The 22,500-nt window shown below is 47.7% G+C and overlaps 1 protein-coding gene across 3 annotated transcripts in view; it reads right to left on the bottom strand.

Annotated features, from left to right (window-relative positions):
* The window catches only part of tns3.2 (tensin 3, tandem duplicate 2), a 50,066-nt gene that overhangs the window by 14,082 nt on the left and 13,484 nt on the right, over positions 1–22,500 (bottom strand). For all 3 annotated transcript variants that reach the window (XM_083767920.1, XM_083767918.1, XM_083767919.1), the window contains exons 13-16: positions 17,009–18,004; positions 10,230–10,408; positions 8,378–8,537; positions 8,126–8,206 (exon numbers count right to left, since the gene is read on the bottom strand). In XM_083767920.1, the coding sequence (XP_083624046.1) occupies positions 8,126–8,206; positions 8,378–8,537; positions 10,230–10,408; positions 17,009–18,004 (1,416 nt within the window). The remainder of the gene's footprint in view (positions 1–8,125; positions 8,207–8,377; positions 8,538–10,229; positions 10,409–17,008; positions 18,005–22,500) is intronic.

Raw genomic sequence — 22,500 nt, forward strand, 5'->3', positions numbered from 1 at the left:
CAAACATCCCCTTCTGTGACGCACTCGGAAGCTTGCCTTCCCTGAAATGGCGCCCGAGATGCAGACGCCGCAGAGCCGGAGGAGGCTTCTACCTTTCTATGTCTATGCTGCAGGGCCTGTGTTTGTGTCTGTGTATTGTGTACTCCCCTTGTCTTGTGTTCTTCCCACAGGTCCTGTAAGCTGGGCCAAGACAGCTTACAGAAGGAAAGGTCATGGTCACGTGACTGGGCTGCCCCGCCACCATGATGCTCTCAGTTGCTAACCTTGCAGTGAATGGAGCCGGCTGGACCAGCTCATGAACAAACACTATTTATGAACCATTGAGACCTTTGTCATATAATCGGTTCAGGAATATAAAAGAAGACACAGGTTGCTTTCCAATAACTTGCTTTTCGATGTGCACAGTACATCATTTTATCTAAATTTCAGTTTCAGTCTCGGAGGTATCGCGAGATTTGGTTGGCAGACAGGAAACGGTGGACAGTCTTGCGATATTTGGCACGTTCAGAAAATAGTTTGTGCTCTTTAGATACCTCTATAAAATTACACAGTGTACACATCGAAAAGCAACACAGCAGGCAGGTATATGTCTTCTTTTATTTTCCTGAACCGATTATGACAAAGTCTCAATGGTTCATACATAATGTTTGTTCATGAGCTGGTCCAGCCGGCTCCATCCACTGACATGTATTTCATCAAACTTCCGGTTTGTCACAGAGAGCGGCATGGCGTAGCCCAGTCTCGTGACCATGACTTTTCCTTCTCATCTGTTCCTAGGGCTGGGCTAAGGTTTCCAATTAGGGGCATTGCAAGCACCTGGTCAGTGGTCTATGCGTTCTATGCATGCATAGAGTTATATATATAATAGAGACGTCACCGGATTTCTCCTCCTCATGTGCTCACCCAGTAGTACAGCGGCTAACAGCCATATTGTGAGAGAATCTTTCACAAGGTGATACAAGCGTGAAATGTGGCATGAACATGCCTCTGGGTCATCTCTTTAACTTTTTAAACCGAGCCAACGAAAAATCCAATATGGCGGTCATTTTTCAAGATGGCCACCAAATGAAAAAGGCCTTTTGTGGCGGTACTGGACAACCATGTGTCCGGCCGACTCGAGACCGGGCACTGCACTCCCTGCTGTGGGTGTGTGGAACGTGCGTGTCGAATTTGAAGTCGGTGGGGTGAACGGTTCTCGAGTTACGTGGATTACAGATCCCTAAATATGTCTCATCTTAAATATTGGGTCAGAGCCCCCTATGTGTGAAATTGCAGATGGACAGAGAGAGGCTTCCAGACTCATCTCAAATCTCGCGAGAGTTTGTTGCTGGGAATGGGATAAAGAAATAACAAAGTAGATTTTCTCCTGATTTGTCTCGCTAAAAGAAGCCACTTTACTATGAATACCTTGTAAATATTGTGCTTTGTGCTCCTGCATCTTTCTTAAGTACATCCACATATGTTAGTATGGGACGTCCTCATGACCGGTGCCCATGTGTTGGTTCCCACAGCACCAGTTTGCTGGCTGGGAGCTCTTGGTGTCTGTGGCTGTGTCCTGCTAGTCTCAATCTCTAATGAATATAACTAATTATGTGGTAGAATAGAGTGCAGTAGTCAAGTCTCCTAAAGGGACCAGCGTTAAGCACCACTGCTATAGTCCTAAACTAAACCCCCTCAATCACTGTTAATCAATGAGCCATGACACCTGCTGCGCATCCCACCCTGTCAGGACCCTCCGCGAGTCAGTACAGGTCTTTAACCACATGAAGGCCTAGCACCCTTATTCATGTCATAAGTGACCTTCCAGCAAAAATAGGTGAACATTCTGTGAAAATAGCACATCTAAGCTCACAAAAAGTTAAGTTGCGACAAGTTGTGACTGCATTTGGTGCAGCTACTTTCGCCATTTGACATACAACAAAATATATAGGGTTTAAGTAGTTAAAGGGATGTCCACAGACACACCAATCACCATCTGTGTAGCTATATCGTTCATCACTGTCATCGTTAGACGTGTGGTGTAGACTCTACCATCCACTTGAGTTCGAACAATTTTTTAAACTATATATTTATAGTTATAGTGCTCCGCGTGGACGGCCCTTAAATCAACTTCCCCGCTGTCCCTTTGTCCATACTGTGGCCACAGAGTTACGAGCCAGCAACTCCAGTAGCACTACAAACAAGTGGCGAGGGAAGTGTGGAGAGGGTGGATGGGAGAGAGAGAGGGGGACAGGATGTTGTGATGACAGAGCCGTGTACCAAGAGACCAGAGACGTGAGTCGAGACATAAAACCACACACACGAGAAGGGAAAAGATTAGTTGATTTGATCAGCTTTGATTTCATTTCATGTACAGTACATGACATGTGCATTGTTCTGTGGGTTGGCGTGAAATTTGTGTACACTCACATGTATATTTGTATGCATGTGCGTGTTTGTGTAGTAGGCGTGTGACCTGTGAATTGAGTGTACGTACTGTACTGTACCCATGTGTGTACCTGTGTATGTATTTACAAGAGTGTGAGCGTCATAAAGATATGTCGTAAAGATAAACGTGTGGAATATCACAGTAAAATGTCGGGTCTGGTGAGTGAGGAATCTATGGCAAGAATCCCAACAAAACAAATGCTCAAATGCACAAATGTTTTGCAACAAATGTGGCATTTGAAGACGTTTGGGCCAAGAGGGAAGTAAATAGCCCCTGCCTCCCCCTGGCTAACCAACCACGTGAAAGCCTACTAACTGCAGTTGACTGGGATCCCCCATGGCTCTGTACAAGGTCGGCTCCTTTTTTCCCCTCTACAAAGTGGACCACACATTTTGCTTGCAACCTTGTAGATCGTCTCTTTTTGCGGAATGTCCGCCCTCGTTATACGAGCACTAGGCTCCAAGTGATTAAACACCCATACAGAAGTGTTCCGTAACTCTTGATCGAGGTAAAAATAGTCTCCCTTTAGTTTTTGGGGTTTATTTTTATTTTTAAATGAGGTCATGTCCGAGCACAGCAGTGGAACAAACCGTCTAATGGTCTCTCCACAAAGGTTCAGATGCTGTGATGCCATGGGAACACTGGAGATACTGTTGTCCATGTAACTGCCACAGTAACACCAAAGAAACAGCAGAAAGAACAAGGGAGAAAACAAACAATGGACTCGTTGATACCTCTCGGCGAGAAAGGGAGAAAAAAAGGGGGAGGAGAGATGGGGGGGTTGTAGAAAATGAGAGAGGCATCTGACAGACAACCACACAAGAAAAATTCCAGAAGCCGTCTGCAAATACCAGAGCCCTGGAGGAGAGGGATGTGTTTGGCGAGCGTGCGTGTGTCTGTCTGTCTAGGTGCACACTCCAGAAAAGAAGAAAAAAACAGGGAGGATAGCGAGGGAGATAACGGCATATAAACAAGAGAAAGAATGTGCAAGAAAATAAGGCGAGTGCAGAACTCTGCACAGTGCACACTCCGGACTCCAAAATCCGGAGTGTAAAAATGGTCCCAAGTGGATCAAAAGAACACTGAGGATTTCACTGTAAAGATGAGAGAGAGAGAGGGAGAAAGGGAGAGAGGAAAACGACAAACGAGGGGAATGACACTAAAAGGAAAGAATGCACTAATGAATGCATGGAGGAGAACGGGAGAAAGGGTGTCAAAGTTTCACAGCCCCACAGGAAGATGACTGGAGAGATGCTGATCACATATGCGCACGCACGCACGCACGCACACAGACAGACACACACACACACACACACACACACACACACACACACACACACACACACACACACACACACACACACACACACACACATCTATACAGTTCTGTATGAAAGTTAATCAAACAGAATAACAGAAGCGTGCAGATCCGCAGCTCGCAGTACGTACCGAGAGAAGCCGTCATGTTACCAATGATGCTTTCGCAGGAGAATCCACACCGCGCTTCACTTCTCCACAGATGATCACCCCGCTCTGCCTTCAACTCACACTCTTTCACTTCCCCTCTCACCGGTCACCCTCTCTCTCCCCTCTAACTCTCCCTCTCTCTCTCTCTCTCTCTCTCTCTCTCTCTCTTTCTGTCTTCTGACACAGCTGGTCTTCCCAGAGGGGGTCTGTGTCCGTCTACCGTCCGGTACAAGTGAAGAGAGTCTGTTCTAGACACCCCGTCACCCCTGAACCCACACAACTACTAACTCCTCGTCTCGCTGTCTCGCTGTTTCCCTCGATGTGACTGAGAGAGGAAAAGTAATAACGAAAAAAAACAAAGTAAATGGAAGCTCGCTGTGTCTTGGCTGGGTGAATGGAGCTTTCTTCAGATGCTGGAGAGAGAGAGAGAGAGAGAGAGATAGAGAGAGAGAGAGAGAGAGAGAGAGAGAGAGAGAGAGAGAGAGCAGCGCGCCTGTGGAGTGGAGTGGGGGGGGGGCACCCAGTTGGAAAAATAGTAGCTCGCCGTTTTGTGCCGTTCCACCGGGTTGTTGTGACACCGCTTGAGTCCGAATTCTATGGAGGGAGGGACTGAGGGAGGGGAGGAAAGGAGTGAGAGAGAATGGAGGGAGGGAGGGAGGAGGGTGTGTAGAATTCCCCTGGCCCCTTGTCTACATAATCCCCCTGCCCCCTTTCTCCGGCTGACCAGTGAGCATTGTTTCTTGCGGGTGGCTGGGGGGGAGACCACCGCATGCTGTTTTCCACCAATCAGAATTGCATTCTGCAATCGGTGTGGGGGGGTGGAGGGGTTAGAGGTCGTATGTGCCCATTTATGGCCAAATTGGGGGGGGGGGGGGGTATTATGGACTTCGCTGTCAGGGCATGTGTCCAGTCCACCCACCATCTGCTCTCCACACACACACACACACACACACACACACACACACACACACACACACACACACACGGAGACAAAGGCATGTGGACACAGACTGACCATGTCTCCTGCCATGTGTCTGATCTTAACACACATACATTAGACCGTGAAAGCACTCAATTTAATTATCTCACATTTGCTGTTGTTTCAATAGGAGCATGTGTGTGGTGCGTGCCTTATCTTAACCCGCGGGTCAAAGGAAATGAGTCGGAATGGACATATGTCGTGCGTCGTACGTCCATCTGTTTCTTTTTCCATCAGAATGAAATGAATAGGACTTCCGCCGCTGACGTACCACGCCCGGTATGATGAAGAGGTCAACGCGAGGTGCACACACAGCACATTCTTATAGGCACTTCACTTGGCCCTGCAGCGCTCCTCCACCACAATGCCACTCCAAACCCCAGAGGTCCTTCAGCTCTCTCACTCATCGTATAGACATCCACCCATGTGACAAACGTTGCCCTTTGAGACACTCCCTTTAGACTCTCCCCTGCCCTTTAACACCGACTGTTCGCATACACACCATGCAGTGTTTGGCAGAGTGGGGCCATCTGGCCCGCCGAAAAACTAAAAAAACCCTAAACACTCACATTCCTCTGGCTGAGAACTCCTTCTTCCACTGGCTGGCTACTTGTGTGCAACTGTTTGTTTTCATTTTGGCCACAAGTACACAAAGGAAATGCCATTACATTACATAAGGTTTTTAAGCCCTAGCTGTGCTTCCCCGACAGGAGGAAATGAAAAGAGACAACTAAGACATTGTCAGGAGGGTTCGTCTCAGTGTCGATGACATACGGCCTACATAAATAACGCACAGTGACAAAGGCTATGCAGCATTTCAAGTACACCACTTGGCATGTGGCATGGCCATACCATATGTGCCATCGGCATCTTATTTAACCTGTCTTTAACCGGGACGTCCTATTGAGTTTAAACTCAAGAGGACATACTATACATTAACCCTGGTAACTCTATTTTGGGCATGTTATTATATAAGGGACAATTCTCAAAAATAGCCTAGTCCTAATGTGCTTATTAGATACACATACAGCGATTTGCGCAGAGAAAATAGCATGCAGATATGCAAGCTCTGAGCTTGTACATTGGCTATGTTCCACATAGGACGGTGTCAGGCTACAGGCCACAGTACTTTTGCAAGACAGAACTGGTTCACTGTACCTAGCATCTGGAACAGTGGTTCCAAAACCTTTTCATGTCAAGGACCCCCAAACTGACACTAATTTGAAAAGATATGCCAGGGACCCCCATAAGAGAAGATTTGTTCGAGATTTGTGTTGGGACCCATTAGGGTCCATTTGGTTCCATTTGTACACTCTCAGAGTTAAAGACCCATAAAGGGTCCATTTGGTTCCAAACTATCATTTAGCTGGGGACCCCCTGGAACTCCCTCAAAGACACCTGGGGGTCCCTGGACAGTGCGTTGGAGTCACGCTCATCCACCTGTTCATCCACCACCACCAAAACTCCCATGTAACTGCCCTGGTGACTGTATGCTACTGCTGTTTTGGAGCCTTCTGCTGTTCCTCTTCAGTAATTGCTATCCTCCTCAACAGTATAGCCCCCGCGGGGTCTGTGTGTGTGATTACCACAACAATGACCGCAAACACACACACACACACACACACACACACACACACACAAAAACACCAACAAAAAAAAGAGAAGGGGGAAAATCATTAAGTGAAGGGGAATTTAAGTGCTCTGTCCTGGAATGGCTGTTTACCCAGACTTTAGTCTCTCTTTAACATGGGAAACAGGAAGCGCTGTCTGCACCCAAAAAGTGGAAGACAGAGGAAGATAGAGAGATAGAGAAAGAGGAAGAGAGAGAGAGAGAGAGAGAATCCATGACTTTTCGCTTCATTATTCTGTCTACTCAGTGGAGGAAAAGCATCAGCTGGTGTTTCATATATCTCTCTCTCTCTCTCTCTCTCTCTCTCTCTCTCTCTCTCTCTCTCTCTCTCTCTCTCTCTCTCTCTCTCTCTCTCTCTCCTCATCTCTCATCCTGTCACCTGCCTGCTCAGCTAAACATGTTTACAATACACAGGCGGACATGCCATTTAAAGGGCTCCTCTGTCGCCGGTACAGACCAAAGTGGCGGCATAAATAGGCTTTCTAATGCGTCGTGACCTCAGGTAAACAGAATAAGACATGGTCGTCAGCTCAGGGTTTGCTTTGCTTTGGGTTTGATTTTGAGAACCGAGTGACATTTTTTCCCCCTTTTTTTGTCATGACACAGCAGGATGTCCTATATCTCCCTCCCTGAGCCCTCGCTGTTACTTTAACTCAGAGAGTATACAAATGGAACCAAATTTGGTCCCGGGACGGTTCTACCAGGATTTCACTGTGAGGACCCTCCGGATGTCCCACCAGAGAATGACTCCTCCCCTCTCCCCCTGCCTCCTCCCAGAACAGGAAGTGAGTGGACATCCTGTCAGCAGTGCTAACTTCCTCTGCTTCAGTCCACTATTATTAGCAGATGTTCGGTTATCAGCTGTCTTCGGACAAATGAGATATACGAGAGACCTCCCACAGTGGTATTGATATTGTTTTAAATGAATACTACTCACGTAGTTCCCACACGCTCACACACCTGCAGAGAACCACACACACACACTCAACACAACTGGTGGAGAGTCCCAGGCGCGGGCAATCTCAGCTGTAATTGTTGAGCGGTTCGTGTTCACTTTCATCCCATGCAGTCGGGGTCACGGACCCACTTCTCTTAAACTCTAGATTTAGGCTCTAAATCTGCAGGCTCAAAATAAAATAATAATAATCTGGGGTCATGTATTTGGGCCTGAAACCAGTCCCAATGTCATTATCATCCACCATCTGTACATACACCCATAAACCCCACATAGATCAAGTCATCAAAGAAAGGTATGTAGTCTACTGTACTGTAGGCCTACTCTATGCCGGTAAAGTCACAGCGCAGGTATGTACTGTACATTATATACCAGCAGAGGATTCCAGCCTGCCACTGAACCCTGTCGCGTAACAATCACAGCTCTGGTGTTTGGGTTAAGACTAAGTCCCCTAGTCAACCACACTGAGCACACTGCTACTTACTCACAAACTGTGTGTCTGTCTCTGTCCCTCTCCCCCTCTCTCCCCCTCTCCCTGTCACGCACGCACGCGCGCGCGCACACACACACACACACACACACACACACACACACACACACACACACACACACACACACACACACACACACACACACACACACACACACACAGGGGAAAGTGTATACCTTGTGTTGTCCTGTAAGGCTCCCACTGTCCACCCGACAGTCCCGACGGCCTCAGCTGAGAAAACTCTCCAAAACCTTTCACTGAGGGTGGAGACAGAGAGAGAGAGAGATAGAGAGAGAGACAGAGAGACAGAGAGAGAGAGAGAGAGAGAGAGAGAGAGAGAGAGACAGAGAGGGGGAGGACGACTGATAAGATTCCATACACAGAAACGGCCCACACCCAGAAGTCTCCATTGGGAGCTGCTGCCTTACCGTAGGGCGTCGGAGGAGACACAGGGAACGAAGGGGTCGGCGGTGGGATCAGTGCACAGCTGTCCGCCATAGAAGTGTGACTCCCATTGTCCACCCTGTCCGTGTTATAGAGAGGCCCTCGCTCGTTGTCCACGCTGTCTGTGTTATAGAGAGGCCCTCGCTACGGGAAACAAATGTGAGAAAAACGATACCTTTTAGGAGGGAAAAAAGTGAAGGAGGAAAAATGAGATTTATCAGAAGGTCCTTGTGAGAAGCCCCCCCCCTGCGCGCGTGCACACACACACACACACACACACACACACACACACACACACACACACACACACACACACACACACAGAGTAGACATCACGTCTTGTGATCTCTGTATGCCAATGTTTTGGTGTAAACAGTCAGCCTATTCATTCAGTCCCACCATGAGAATGGGAGTCGGAGCAGTAATGTCACTGGGTCTGTGAACCCACCCCAAAGCCACCCTGTGATCTGAACACATGCAACCCATTCTACCACACTAAACTATGAGGGCCCGGCCCTGCACTGCCTGGCCCTTGCACTGCCTGGCCCTTGCACTGCTAGCATCCGAAAAACTAAGAAAGAAGTGGCAAGAACAGAATGAAAACTAGAAATGTGCACTGCTCTGTTCCCTACCCAGGGCCTAGCTGTTACAGCGCCAACAAGAGGACAATTTGAAGCATTTGGTGTGCCAGATTGTCTTTGGACAACTGGGATGCAAAGCTCAGTGTTCAGATCAGTGTTGGGAAGTAACATGCTCGCTCTTGTGACAGAGCAGCCTCTGTCAGAGTAATGTAATGTACAATATACATTCATTGTATTGTTGCTGTATATTGCTGTATATATATATAACGGGTTGATTCTCAGTCCCACAGAAGGTGCACATTCTGCTGTGACATGTGAATTAATACTTGTGTTTATCTATGCAGATGCTGTAGTTGGGAAGCTGCCTTGATGGCCTGAAGAGAGCTCTGATTTTTTGTGTTGTTAAATGCCTTGTGATTCGTTGACTGCTTAGCCAGGGGTGGAGTCAGGAGTCTATATAGAGGGGAAATGGCTCAGTAGTGTTGGTGCTGCCATGGGGAGAGGTTGACACCAGTACCTCTCTGTTCACAGTTAAGTTGTGTTATGTTGTTTGAGTTGTTTTGAGTTCTTTCTTTTCTTTATTATTCATTATGTTGTCCAGGCCTGGAACTTAATTAAAACGTATCTTCACCTGCAAGTCTGCCTCCTGTCCAATATGTCATTTTAAAGGTTTTATTACTGACAAACAGCCGATCCACAATCCCACTTGGTAACAGCTCTCCCTGTAGTTTACCTATACTGTACATCTCTCTATCCTTGCTCTACTTCACCTTTCACTCGCTATCTCTCTCTCTCTCTCTCTCACACACACACACACACACACACACACACACACACACACACACACACACACACACACACACACACACACACACACACACACACACACTGACACACATCACTGTCTGCCTTCGTTATAAATGTATGCTTTCTGTGTGTGTCAACACACGATATTCACAGAGAACCAACAATGCAGACGTGGACATGGCGTTAGAGATGGTGTTAGACATGGCGTTGCGTGAGCGCTTCTAGTTAAATACATACTGTAGGACCACGATGGTTGTGTTATCCTTTTAGCCCAAGTTCTTTTCTGTACGTCCGTGCTTTTATCTACTCATCCAAGGGACCCTCAGTCATCCAAGTACACTCTCAGAGTTATATGGTGGTCCCTGCGTATGGTGGTCCCTGGACTAGAGGTAGTAAATGGGGTGTAATAGCTGTTAGTCACAAGAGGTGGGTGCTGCATGTGTTTTACCTGAGAGGTCAGGGGGCTGAGGCTGGGGGCCGGGGAGGTCCTGAAGGTGTGAGCGCTGCCCCCTCCCCACGCTGGACTACTGCCCCCTCCCCACGCTGGACTACTGCCCCCTCCCCACCCTGGACTACTCAAACAGGAGTAGTCTGTCACATCGGTCAACTGCTTCTGACGCCGCCAGCCTGAGACAGAGAGACAGACAGACAGACACAAAGCAAAGTTCATAAGCTTAGATTTTATTTTTTATTTTTTAAGATAAGAAAGTGAAAGTGTATTCACTCATCAGCACTACAAAGCTTGCAAATGAAGTGATGTTGCGAGTTTGTCCCAGTCAGTATGCAAATGACTTGGCATCGGTAACAGCATACATTACAGCATGTGGGTGCCATCTTCTGGGAACTAAAGCCTGTGTGACTAAAATCTGACTTTTACACTGGCCAGATGCTGAGGGGTCGTGGAACGGTGGAATCTTCTGGAAAACACATCTGCTGGAGCAATCAATATCTTCGCTGTAGCCTGTGTGTGGAGCTATTACCCCCTGGGGCAGAACTTTTTCCAGTCAAAATGAAGAAGAGAGAGAGAGAGAGAGAGAGAGAGAGAGAGAGAGAGAGGATTCCACATGCATCCCTGGTCATACCACAGCCTGGGCCTCAAACCAAACCTGCTGTGATTCCTATCACCATGGCAGCCAGATCTGTATCGTGGAGAATGGACAGCGGGCGTTTGAAGTGTTGATGAAGAAAGGAGTGGGAGCGAGCCAGGCACAACACAGAGCCAGGCTACTGTACCTGCTGCTTCTGAGTCTGGAGAGGGCATGGGGGGGGGGGGGGGGGGGGGGGGGGGCATGGGTATGTTGAGTATGGAGAGGGCATGGGTATGTTGAGTATGTAGAGGGCATGGGTATGTTGAGTATGGAGAGGGCATGGGTATGTTGAGTATGGAAAGGGCATGGGTATGTTGAGTATGGGGGGGGGCATGGGTATGTTGAGTATGGAGAGGGCATGGGTATGTTGAGTATGGAAAGGGCATGGGTATGTTGAGTATGTAGAGGGCATGGGTATGTTGAGTATGGAGAGGGCATGGGTATGTTGAGTATGGGGGGGGGCTATGGGTATGTTGAGTATGGGGGGGGGGCATGGGTATGTTGAGTATGGAGAGGGCATGGGTATGTTGAGTATGGAGAGGGCATGGGTATGTTGAGTATGGAAAGGGCATGGGTATGTTGAGTATGGGGGGGGGCATGGGTATGTTGAGTATGGAGAGGGCATGGGTATGTTGAGTATGGAGAGGGCATGGGTATGTTGAGTATGGAAAGGGCATGGGTATGTTGAGTATGGAAAGGGCATGGGTATGTTGAGTATGGGGGGGGCATGGGTATGTTGAGTATGGAGAGGGCATGGGTATGTTGAGTATGGGGGGGGGCATGGGTATGTTGAGTATGGGGGGGGGGCATGGGTATGTTGAGTATGGGGGGGGGGGCATGGGTATGTTGAGTATGGGGGGGGGGGCATGGGTATGTTGAGTATGGGGGGGGGGCATGGGTATGTTGAGTATGGAGGGGCAGAGAGAGATCCAGAGAGGCTGAGGAAGAGAAAGTGAGTTAAAGGGACATTTCACCGCTTGAAGAAACTCGAGTCACTCGATGTTAATAGTATTTGTAGTAGATAACAGTAGCACAATTTGAAATTTGCACTCTATGTCGAGACAAATAATGTATTCCGTGTGTGTTTGACTAGGGTTTGACTGGATGGCTGAATTCCTACAATGACCACAATGCTTTGGTGCACTTACCCCACCTTATGGAGAGGGGGAGGGCTGTCTTACCGAGACAACATAGTGCAGGAGGAAAGTGAGGCCAGTGTCTGTGACATGAGACACTTTGAAATACTAAAATATCTAAAAACTCTAATTATCTAAACTCTAAATTACACACACATTAAACACAGGAAAGTGTTTCTTGTCTCCCAAACATCATTAAAATAAGGGGTGAAGTGGCCCTTTAAGTTCATCCACTAGCAAGCCCCGAAGTCACATACAAGCGAAGCGATTCCCTTTTAGAAAGTAGTTCAGGTAAGGCCTGCTGAAGGCCTTATTTTCAGGAAGGTGTTTTTGTCAGTGTCTGGTATTATCATGTGATACCTACGTGTGGGAGGGTTACGCTCTGTTGAGGAATGCTCCTCCAGATGATGAGAGGGAGGCAGAGCTGGGATAATGGCAACACATCGGGGAGAGCCGGACCATGTTTGCATCAAACTTCAAACACATTCCGAAGCACTGACAAAATCCTGCCTCTAAACATCTTGAAAAACACACGCTACACGGACACGAACGCATGCGGACGCAGGCGGGTGCGCACGCACACGCACACACACACACACACACACACACACACACACACACACACACACACACACACACACACATACACACAAAGTCAAAACAAGCCAGCAGTGAAATATTATAGTTACCTCTCCCAATGAGCCTTCAGGACTTATCTCTCTCTCTCTTTCTCTCACACACACACACACACACTTCCCATGCTCAAATTCCATGATTCGGGGGAGAGGTGCACAGGAGACCTCCTGTTGACCTGGCAGCGCACAATGGCGCCGGGGTCAAGAGTCAGCGGTCTGCTGTAAAGTAAGCACCGCGTGGCACATGGCCCCGGGTCCCCCGCTAACCACGGCCGTCTGTGAGCGCCGCCGACCTGGACAGACGTGATTTAAAACCTGCCAGGGCCGCTCGCTCAGTCACCTCGGCCCAGAACTGTCAGAGAGGTGTCCCCGCTGAGCCATATAGCACCAAAGCTCGACTGGGCTCAGCTTTAGCTGGAACAGCTGCTCGGTACGCACGAGAACACGATGGGGGCAGGAAGTGATGACATCGCTCCATCACACCTATATGACCCACGCTCGTCAAGCAGAAAGTGGAGCTATGTGGCTGGCTCTCTGGGGTACGACCTGGCGGATATGAGAGGCCGTGAATCTGTCATGTATACTATGCACTGGACTGGAAAGACGCTGCAGGGGGTTTATCCACTTAAAGGAGCACAAACCTTATCTTCATATAATTGGTCCTACCTAATTCTCATTATAAGATGCCACCATGTCTGGCTACTCTCTCTGCGCCTCAGATGTGGCCTGTGTGGACAACAAGATTTCAAACCTTTTTGGTATTCTTTGATTGATGCATTGCAACAACTATATCAGTACGGTTGTAGATTGTATTAGACTGCAATCAACCCTGATAATGTCATCGGTATGCAGGTTTTTGAGGGGCGCTAGCCCCTCCTATGCCCAGCTGTGTGTGTTTGTGTGTTCCACTTGCATAAATGCACAATGTTCTTCTGTATATTTCATTTTGGCATCCTGTGGGAACAGGCGCCGTTTTTGAATGCAGTTATATAATCGTACCATCAATATCACGTCCCTACCTTGCCCAGCATTGTTAGAAACATCTGTTTACTGGAAAACGCCTGCATGACAATCCGTCACGACGTTGCTTACTAAGAGAGTTATTTCTATGAAGAAACTGTAATAATGTTGGTGTGCAACAGACTGACTGGAAGCTATGGTGGAGAGAGCATGGGGGAAAGACAGAAAGCAGTGTGTGTGTGTGTGTGTGTGTGTGTGTGTGTGTGTGTGTGTGTGTGTGTGTGTGTGTGTGTGTGTGTGTGTGTGTGTGTGTGTGTGTGTGTGTGTGATGAAGGTCGAGAGAGCATGGGGTGTGTAGAGCGAGAGATAAACTGTGGATAACTATGATCTGTGTCTAACTACGATCTGAGTAATACAGAGAGAGAGAGAGAGAGAGAGAGAGAGAGAGAGAGAGAGAGAGAGAGAGAGAGAGAGAGAGAGAGATATCTGTGACCTGCAGTAGAGTTAAATTAAAATAACATTTGATTATCCAGTCTGCCAGCCTGCAGATAGATAATTATGTGTTTTTAATATATAATATATATTAATTAATGTCATATATTGTCATCACCAAGAGCCTGGTCCCATTGCATTCATCTAACGTGGGAACATGCACATTATGGTACTATAAGGTGAAGGCCATGTGTATGATTCTAGACTATATGCCGGCAATTAATGATCATTTTTATGCAGCAATACTGGCATTCCAGTGGAAACTGGAAAGGGCAACTAAAGTGAAAGGAATTGCTCGCCAGGTAGGAGCTAAGGCAGATTGTATGCTACAGTATATTGAATAAAGAAGCAAAGAATGGTTCTTGAATCTGGACTGATTTCCTGACATTAAAACAGGAAACGTATTCCAAAGGGACGAGCCCCACGTATGAAAAAGCTCTGACCCCAGCTGTTTTCTGTCAAATATAATTTATTACATAACAAGGAGTCCCGCATACTGTACTGCACACTGTAATGGACACAATCTGTTTATCTTTGATCTGAAATGCTTTGGCAACAAAGTTCTCATCTCTCCAGCTATGAACTGAAATGAACTGAAACGATCGCTGAAATGAACGTGTACAGGCTTACTGTAAATTATCACTGTCCGATGTACGCATGTCCAGAAGGGTTACCTTTCAGGAAATGGAAAAAAGAACCTGTCTATATGGAGCCAATTTAGTTATTATTTAGTCACAAGCTTGTATACTTTTCATTGGTTAAATATATTTGATAAAACTCATTTAATTTCATTCACTGTTGTAAGTGGTGTTAATTGAGCATGTCGGTTGTCCGGTCAACAAGCTCGATCTGCAAGCTTCTAGATTGGATATGTTAGCTACTTTTGTGCAATACTGTCATACAGTGTAGTATAAAAAGGGCGTTTATTTATGAAAACAAAGCAAAACATACAGAGATGTAATATGGAGATACAAGGTTTCTATACCTAATGGCAACAATATGGTATTATTAAATGGCTTATTATATGGCTTATAGAATTTAACTGAAATTAACTTGTACTGGCTTACAGTAGAAGTATAAGGAAAGCAGTTGTGGTTTCTGGGAACCAATAATTCTATACAATATCTCAGGTTATTGAACAAATGTACAGTTTACAAATGTAAACTGTTGTATTAGTAATACATTATTGGAGGAAATGTCATGCTTTTTAAGTTATGATGGAGGGACAATGGCAATGTGAGCATGGTTCCTGGTCTGTTTCAGTGTCCTAGCTGCAGTGACTGTTTTGTCAGGTTAGGTAAGTCTGTCATATTTCTGTACTTACATAATGTGTTCTTTCACCTCTGTATGTTTCCCAGTCATTCTGAATGGGGCCGATTGGATGAATAAACAATGCGCTAGTGTATAGACCAGAGGTCCTGATTTTATTTTACATTGCTTACATAGCAGGGATACCGACTACCTGTTTAATCAAATGTTTCCACCCTTTCAGCAAATACCACCACATACACTCACGCACATGCACACATACACCTTCTAGAACAAACATATCTGTGTGTGTGTGTGTGTGTGTGTGTGTGTGTGTGTGTGTGTGTGTGTGTGTGTGTGTGTGTGTGTGTGTGTGTGTGTGTGTGTGTGTGTGTGTGTGTGTGTGTGTGTGTCTCCCACTCTTTCTAGTGGAGATTTCCACAATCGGCCGGTGCTTCAGTGAGTTGTATAAAGGTTCTCTGTGTGTCCAGGCTCTACTATGCCATGGTCCTAACCCCTCCACCCCCGGCAAAACAACACAGAAAACGTTGGCACAGGTGTATTTTCCTTAGCCTGCCATGCCGGTTGCCTGGCTCACACACACACACACACACACACACACACACACACACACACACACACACACACACACACACACACACACACACACACACACACACACACACGCATGCACGCATATACACAGGACTGTTGTGTGTCTCTGTACTGAGCGACTGCCACAGGAGTTCCCTTAGGAGGAGACATGGAAAATGCTGACACATTAATTCAAAGTTGTATGGTCTAAAACAGTAGTTCTCAAAGTGGGGTCTGTGAACTCTCAGACCACCATAACCATATAGCCGATCGTTGTGAGCTTGTAGATCTGACACATTTGAACACAAATGGTCCTCGACACTGTCGACACAACATATTTTCAGATTGGGCCAAATAGGTATTACTTTGGGGGTCCTTGACATGAAAAGGTTTGAGATATACTGTCTACAATATCATGGTGCTGTACTGATTCCAGGCATTCAGGCTGGTGCTCCGCTACATTCAACCTTTGACGCACCCACCATCTGGGACATCCACTTTGGACGAGCCCCCATTTCGATCACCCAGATTCAAACCAACTAGCACATGGTTTATACCTACTTGCACGCCACTGTCGTGCGACAACATTACAGAGAGCAACACAGCATAAATCAGCTTTAACAATCATCCAAAGTGGAATCCCCTCTGGGATTCCTAAGGCAGCTCTCCACCGCACCGATGTCAGCAGTGGTAAGTGGAAAATCTACTGTTGGGCGGTGGGTACAATGTTGCGTCGGGTTGCAAGTTGTAGCAGCAGGCCATATGCTATTTTTAGCACCATAGTAGCCTTCTATCGGTGTTGGCTCTCAGGTGCATTCAGCTACTTTTTTCACACCTTCCAACCGATCTCCCAACTTCATTCGACTCCCAGTCTGTAGTAATCTGTAGTCTGTTTGGTGGAGAGCTACCTTAAAGTTTAGGGAGACACCAGACTTCCAGCCTTCTGTCAAGGCCCCTCTATAATATTTACACCTTACATGTTATTAGCATTCAAAGTACTAATGGTATATGGTTGCATATGAGAGTGTGAATGGATAGGTGAATGACCCATTGTGGCCAGTTCTTTTTATTTACCTGATTGGTGAGTTTGTCCACTGTGGCTGAGGCCATTGGTGTAGAGGGACGCAGAGCGGGACAGGGGGGCGCAGCGGGTGGGGACGGGCACAAAGGTGGGGTCCAGGTCTAAAATCAGCTGGTTGAGCTGCTCTATGGACTCGTCGATGTCCGTGGCCAAGGAGGCCAGCTCCTCCTCCTGGCACGGCTCCATGGACGAGGAGGAGGCGTGCGCGTTGTTACTGTGCGCGCTGTCTGTGTGTTGTGTGGCCAGCGACTCCTCGTCGACCGCCACCCCTCTCTGCACCGCCTCCATGCTGCTGGTTCCTCTGGGTGGCGTGTCGGGGGCCACCAGCGGCAGAGGGGTCTCCTGGGAGTTGCTATGCACTCCGTTCAGCCTCTCTTCCCCCGCATCCGCCACAGTGTAGGTGGGAAGGACGGCGTCCGCTGTCTGCTGCTGCCTCACCCAGGTGTGTGTGGAGTATTCGCTGCTCTGCGCCTGGGTTTCAGGAAGGCTCTCGGAGGACAGAGAACAGATGCTGGCGGAGCTCGCCATTTCTAAACCGGGTCCCGCCTCTTCCTCGTTCAAGCCCTCCTCGTCGTCGTCGTCATCGTCCAAGATGTCCGTCTCCCTTTCGCTGGACAAATCCGCTCCACTAATCGTGTGCCCCAAACCGGACTCGTCCCCGACGGTCTCCTCCTCCTCCTCCTCCCCGCCGTTGGACGTGGGAAGCTCATCCATGACCGCCAGCAGAGGCGGATTGGGCTCCGGGCCTGCCCCGGGAAGCAACGTCTTGGTCTGGGCAGGTTTGTCCTGAGAGGCGGCCCCTCTGCAGGGGCTAACTGTGGCCGTCCCCTCTGGCTGTCCCCTCTGGGAGGCGACAGACAGGCCTGAGTCACTGCTGGCAGACAGGGCCAGGTCACTGCGGCTGTGGAGTGGAGCTCCTTCCTCGCCTCTCCTCTTCCTCACTCCAGCGTACAGGCTGCCATCCACAGGGCCCAGGGTGTAAGGCAGGGCTAAGGAAGAGATGGAGAGTGGTTCATTATGTGAATATTACACACTAACAAACACACAACACACACACACACACACACACAACAATTATGCGTTATAGGTCTTAGGGCTATGAGCTTGTAGCCAGCTATTTGATCAGCTATTTTCAACTAAGTATAAGTTAGGCTTTGGAAAGCATGTGAATCACATTCTAAATGGACATGACCCCCTATGCCATGCCACTACTGTATATGAGTCACTATGACGCACATTAACTCACAGACACAAGCATACACACGCATGCATGCACGCACGCACGCACACACACACACACACACACACACACACACACACACACACACACACACACACACACACACACACACACACACACACACACACACACACACACACACACAGACACACCACCTGTCAGACTACGAATGACACTCCAGACCCACATCATCTAGATAACACTAAGTCTTTGTGTGGGCGAGCGTACCTTTGTGTGTGTGTGTGTGTGTGTGTGTGTGTGTGTGTGTGTGTGTGTGTGTGTGTGTGTGTGTGTGTGTGTGTGTGTGTCATGGAAAGGACATGTCTGTTGTTTGTCAGAGGGCAGCTGTAACCGGGCCATAGAGATGATAGCATTTTAGTTCAGTGTTTTGGGAGTCAACCACCTGCACTGCTTGGCGGCACTTGATTAACACACACACGGACGCATACACATACGGACGCACACACATTAGTCTAATGTGTACCTCAACAGACATGCACAGAGAAACCCACAAATATACATACATGCACAGACATGACTGGATGCATGTGCACTCACGCACATGCACGTGCGCACACACACACACACGCACGCACCCTGCACCCACGCACGCACGCACACACACACACACACACACACACACACACACACACACACACACACACACACACACACACACACACACACACACACACACACACACACTCTCTCTCTTTAAAAGGCTTGCTAGACCAATGTTGAGGTAAACTACCAAAGATAAACAGGGAGTGGAATGAGCTTCAGGCTGCATTGCCGATACAGTATCTCTCACGCCTGAATTATTCTAAAACCACAGTATGCTGATCATCTCTGTTAATGAGCAGTAATCAATATTCAAACATTACTTTCTGCTCAGCTGGAAAACGTCACCAATCTGACTGAAAGTAAGGTGAGAAAATAGGCTAATTAGAGGGAAAGGGGGAAAAAGTAAGAGAGTAAGAGAACACTCATAGATTTGTTGCATTTATTTAGATTTACATTTAGATAGGCATGCCTCACAACAACAGAACAGCAGTAGGGTGATTGGAACAGTAGATATGGTACATACCATTCTATGAGCACTGTATAGCCTCTTAAGACTTAGAGACGCAATAAAACCCAAATACCAGACATGCATGGTAAACCCTCACAGCTGGTCTAACAGACCCTGTTCACACACACACACACACACACACACACACACACACACACACACACACACACACACACACACACACACACACACACACACACACACACACACACAGAGAGAGAGAGAGAGAGAGAGATGTACACTATAGCATAAACACACAAAACCCACTAAACTCCTGCACACCCTATATCACTTAAACATTATTTGGCATAAAAATGAGCAGAGCAATGCAATAACGATCAATTAATTAAAACTCACGTCAAATACAGAAGGCAACTAACCGACAAAGGCAGCTCTCCGCATCCAAATAGAGAGTACAGTAAAACTTTCACTGTTCCCACAGCACCAGAAACAGGATGGAAATACTTGCCAAAGCCTCCTATCTGAATTTCCCTCTGGACTTGCAGAGAGGAAAAGAGAAACAGATGACAAGTGAAAGGAAAGAGGGGGCAAGGACAGGGACAGATGTGCCACAGAATGGTAAGGACAGAGAGAGAGAGAGAGAGAGAGAGAGAGAGAGAGAGAGAGAGAGAGAGAGAGAGAGAGAAATAAAAACAGACCAGTTTTGTTGTGGAGTTGCTTCTCTTTCCTCCTGTCGCTCTCAGGTTGCCACGAGAAGAACAAGCTAAGAGCAATCTTTTTCCAAAGGTGCTAGAACAACCCCCCTCTTTCTCCCTCTGTCACTCCAGCCTTGTTTCTCTCTCTCTCTTTCTCTCTCCCCGTCTCTCTTTCTCACTGTCCCTGTGCTGCAAATCCCGCCTTCAGTTTTTTCTCTTCAAAATGTTTCTGTTTTTGCTGCCATGTCCCCTCCCCTCTCCTTCCTCTCTCTCTCTCGCTCTCTCTCTCTCTCTCTCTCTCTCTCTCTCTCTCTCTCTCTCTCCCCCATCCTGTCCACAGGTAATACTACCGTGATGTAGATTTGTTTTTCCTGCACGAGCAGCAGAAAGAGACAGAGAGGTGGATCACTCGACAACCAGCATCCACACGCACGCACGCACAAACATACACAGGGGAGAAACACACATGCAGGTGAAGGAGTTTTAGTGACACATGATGGACACACAGACACACACACACACACACACACACACACACACACACACACACACACACACACACAGTAAAGGACCTTGAGTTGGCCAAATATGGAGAGGGGAATGTAAACATGTGGGCGGGCTCCCAGGAGAGAGCTGTGTGTACGAGCGCATGTATGTGTGAGCTGTGTGTATGTGTGTGTGTGTGTGTGTGTGTGTGTGTGTGTGTGTGTGTGTGTGTGTGTGTGTGTGTGTGTGTGTGCGTGCGTGCGTGCGTGCGTGCGTGCGTGCGTGCGTGCGTGCGTGCGTGCGTGCGTGCGTGCGTGCGTGTGTGTGTAGTTGGGGGATGGGGGCTCATGTAAGTGACGAGGGGAAGTAGACGGACAAATAGCAACCTGCAACCTGAACCTGAGAGCCACCCACCAGTGAGGAGCACAGGGGAAGAGAGAGAGAGAGAGAGACAGAATGGCAGAGAGCGACAGAGAGAGCGAGAGAGAGTAAGAGTGTGTCCTACCAAGAGGAGGTAGAAGAGAGGAGGATAGTGGATGAAGAGGGAGGGGGTTTAAAACAGAACCACCTGGGGTGGAAAACAACATTCCTCTGACTTGTTGTGTTACTTGCTATAGCACGGACCCTCATTATCACCGTGTGCAGACTGCACACATGTGCATGCATGCGCTTGTGCCCTTACAGGCCAAACGTAGCGGCTGCCCCCGTGTGCTTGTACATTGGCGTGCACACACGGCCACACTTGTGTTGCATGCATACACTGCTTTCCCGCTTTGCGTTAGAGCCCCAAAATACTCTGTCTGCCTAAATTACATGACTGCCTGGGGCAGATTTAGCAGTGGTATAAAACAGCTGGAACTGTAACCTCAATCGGCAGTTCTACTGATTGTTTCAGCTGTCTGCAAGTGTGTGCTTTTCGTGGTTGTGTACGTGTGTGTGTGTGTGTGTGTGTGTGTGTGTGTGTGTGTGTGTGTGTGTGTGTGTGTGTGTGTGTGTGTGTGTGTGTGTGTGTGTGTGTGTGTGTGTGTGTGTGTGTGTGTGTGTGTGCGTGCGTGCATGCGTGTGTGCGTGCGTGTGTGTATGTGTGGTTGTGGTTGTTCTAACTAAACAAAAACACCAAAAGCGTAGGTCTGGCCAGCCCGCTGCTGGTTGGCTGATGGCTCTGGGAATGTCACTACACCCATTCCCAGGCAGGTCTAAGAACACTCTCTAGGATCACGGAACAGTTGTAAGCTGACCGCACACACAGCAGCGGCCACACGGCCCAGCCAGACATCTAGAGAGACGCTGTCAGTAAAATGCATCTGCACCATGAGTACGGTATAACTTAGAATTATATTTGTATCCAGAACGACGTGCATCGAGGTATATCAGAGCTTCATTATTAGAGCCTGACTTTTTTGACTACATTATTATTGACAATTACGGTATTAGCCACTTGTCATTATGTGTGAAAGTGTGAAGAGAAATCTAAGATTTTATAATTGATTAGAATACCGTGCACTTTCCGACAAAATGTCACCCAAAATATCAGTAATCGGTGGTATGGGACTCTCCAAAACCGGTATCATCATTGCACTGAAAACATCTGGCATCGGTCCGGTCTGGCTCTATAACAGAGGTTTAGTAGCTGGTTCAGAGGCACATCCATGTTGGGCAGTGGGCACGCACTTCTTTGCAGTGTGGATTTAACAGCGAGCGAACCTTTCCATTTCAGGTCCTCTAACCTCTTATTCTATCATCCTACTGTAACCTAGTGTAAGAACTCTAATCTGTGTATAGAGCAGGATTGGCACTATAGATCCATGTGCAAAACGGAAGCTGCAGGTCAGCATCAAGCCTGAGCAGTGCTTTATTTATTCGCCAGAACTTCCCACTTATGCAAATATATCGCTTACCTGCGAAATCCTGTCCAATAATGGAGCCGGCATGAACACACAAACACAGAAGCAGAGAGAAGTAGCGAGAACGAGAGAAAGAGAGAGAGAGAGAGAGAGAGAGAGAGAGAGAGAGAGAGAGAGAGAGAGAGAG

This window comes from Protomyctophum parallelum, assembly GCF_964188405.1.
Source record: "Protomyctophum parallelum genome assembly, chromosome: 6".
Taxonomy (NCBI): Eukaryota; Metazoa; Chordata; class Actinopteri; order Myctophiformes; family Myctophidae; genus Protomyctophum; species Protomyctophum parallelum.